This window comes from Chrysochloris asiatica, unplaced genomic scaffold, assembly GCF_000296735.1.
Source record: "Chrysochloris asiatica unplaced genomic scaffold, ChrAsi1.0 scaffold00441, whole genome shotgun sequence".
In the NCBI taxonomy this organism is placed as follows: Eukaryota; Metazoa; Chordata; class Mammalia; order Afrosoricida; family Chrysochloridae; genus Chrysochloris; species Chrysochloris asiatica.
The window spans coordinates 63,570-65,262 of NW_006408959.1; the positions used below are offsets into that span (position 1 = coordinate 63,570).

Here is a 1,693-nt window from a genome sequence, read left to right on the forward strand (position 1 = left end):
AACTGTTGTCTATGAGATTAGCAGCCAGATTCGTATCCACTAGTTTACTAGAGCTCCTTAGTGGTTTTGTAATTATTCATAGTTTTCTAATATGCACAAATGGCATATATATTGAATGTATAGAGAGATTCACATGCATTTAGAAGACCAAAAAATCACTATGGAAGATATAAATCAAGTTTATGCTTTTAATAAAATTTACTTGTGTAAATCCTTCAGGAAGTGATTTATTAACCTATCTACCTCAGGGCCAGTAATTAGTTTTAAGAAGCTGCCAACTGTATTTTGAAGGCATAAGAGACCACCTTATAAAAAGATCAATAAAATAAACTCTTGCATCTCTTACAATAAGCTGCCAGCACATACTCAGTGGCTTGATTTTGTAAAAAATTTAAAAAGTTACATAAATTACAAATATTTTTAAATAAAGTATTCGGAATCAAAAGTATTCTTCAAAAAGTATTTTTCATTTAAAAACTATTGTTACTACAGTTACTAGAGAACATGAGTAGTGGTGATGGCAGTGGTGGTGTGTGCCATCTGGTTGGTTTTGAAGACCATGGGTAATCTAAGAACATTTAAGATATGAAATTGGAAATTTAATTATTTAATTTTTAAAAATTATTATTCCACCAAGCGGGGAAAATACCATTTTTATAATGTCCTATTTTAATAATAAACTATTTTTGATAATTTGGTAGGCCTTTCCCATATAATCAATAGCACTTGAAAATTCATAATACTGATAATAAATTAAAAATACTTTCCAAACAATGTGATATTTGAAGAATTTCTGCTGGTGCATTTTATTAAGTTTATCATATTTTCATCAGTCATTTTCTCATGATGTTGAGACTTGTTAGTTATAGTGATGCTTAAAACCATGCTATCAGAATTTTGAATACCAGGAGGGTCACACTAGGTGGGTGGGTTTCTGTGGAGCTTCCAGACTAAGATAGACTACAAAGGAGAAGTGGATCACTTATGAATAGCAGTAAATCATTGTCAGATGCATTGGCAGAAAATGAGCCATTCACATTGGAAGCCATTCAAAATTTAACAAGGAGAAGCTTGCCTCAAAGTAGAATTGAGCTTAATGTGAAATGAAGCAAAGCTTTTGAGATCTTCATCTGGTAATGTGACATTTCCCAAAGTGGGAGAAACAGTTTGCAAACATCGATTAATGTTCTGAATGTGGGATGTATCAAGTTTTAATCTAGGATAACTGGATGTAATATAGTACATAAAGGTGGATATGCTAGACATTAGTTAGCTAAAATTGACTTGAACTGGCCATTTTGAGTCAGAAAATTCTGGGTTTTAATATGCTCAGAAAAACAAATTGAAGAGAAATGGTGTTGATTTCATCATCAAAAAAGAGAATTTCAAGATCTACCTGACAGTATAGTGCTGTCTTTGATAGTTTGATATCCCTATTCCTGGAGCACAGTGGCTCCATAAGATAAGCACTGGATTATGAAAGCTCCAACAAGGTCCATGGTTGGAGTTCACGAAATTTAAAATCTCACAAAGCCTGTATGTGGTAGCTATGAGTTAGAACAGACTCTATTGCACTAAACAACAACAATATGGAAGACTAGATAATAATATGATTAGTCATAGTTATTCACAAATCATTAAAGTCAATGATGATTAAATTTAAGAATTCTACTATTTACTTCAGTGTTAAATT

General features: G+C 31.9%; 1 protein-coding gene across 1 annotated transcript in view; it reads left to right on the plus strand.

The window, feature by feature from the left end:
* LOC102815185 (olfactory receptor 2L3-like) overlaps nucleotides 1-226 on the plus strand; it is an 8,070-nt gene extending 7,844 nt beyond the window's left edge. Inside the window, exon 2 of the mRNA XM_006877074.1 lies at nucleotides 220-226. Within this exon, the coding sequence (XP_006877136.1) occupies nucleotides 220-226 (7 nt within the window). The remainder of the gene's footprint in view (nucleotides 1-219) is intronic.
* The last annotated feature ends 1,467 nt before the right edge of the window (nucleotides 227-1,693 follow it).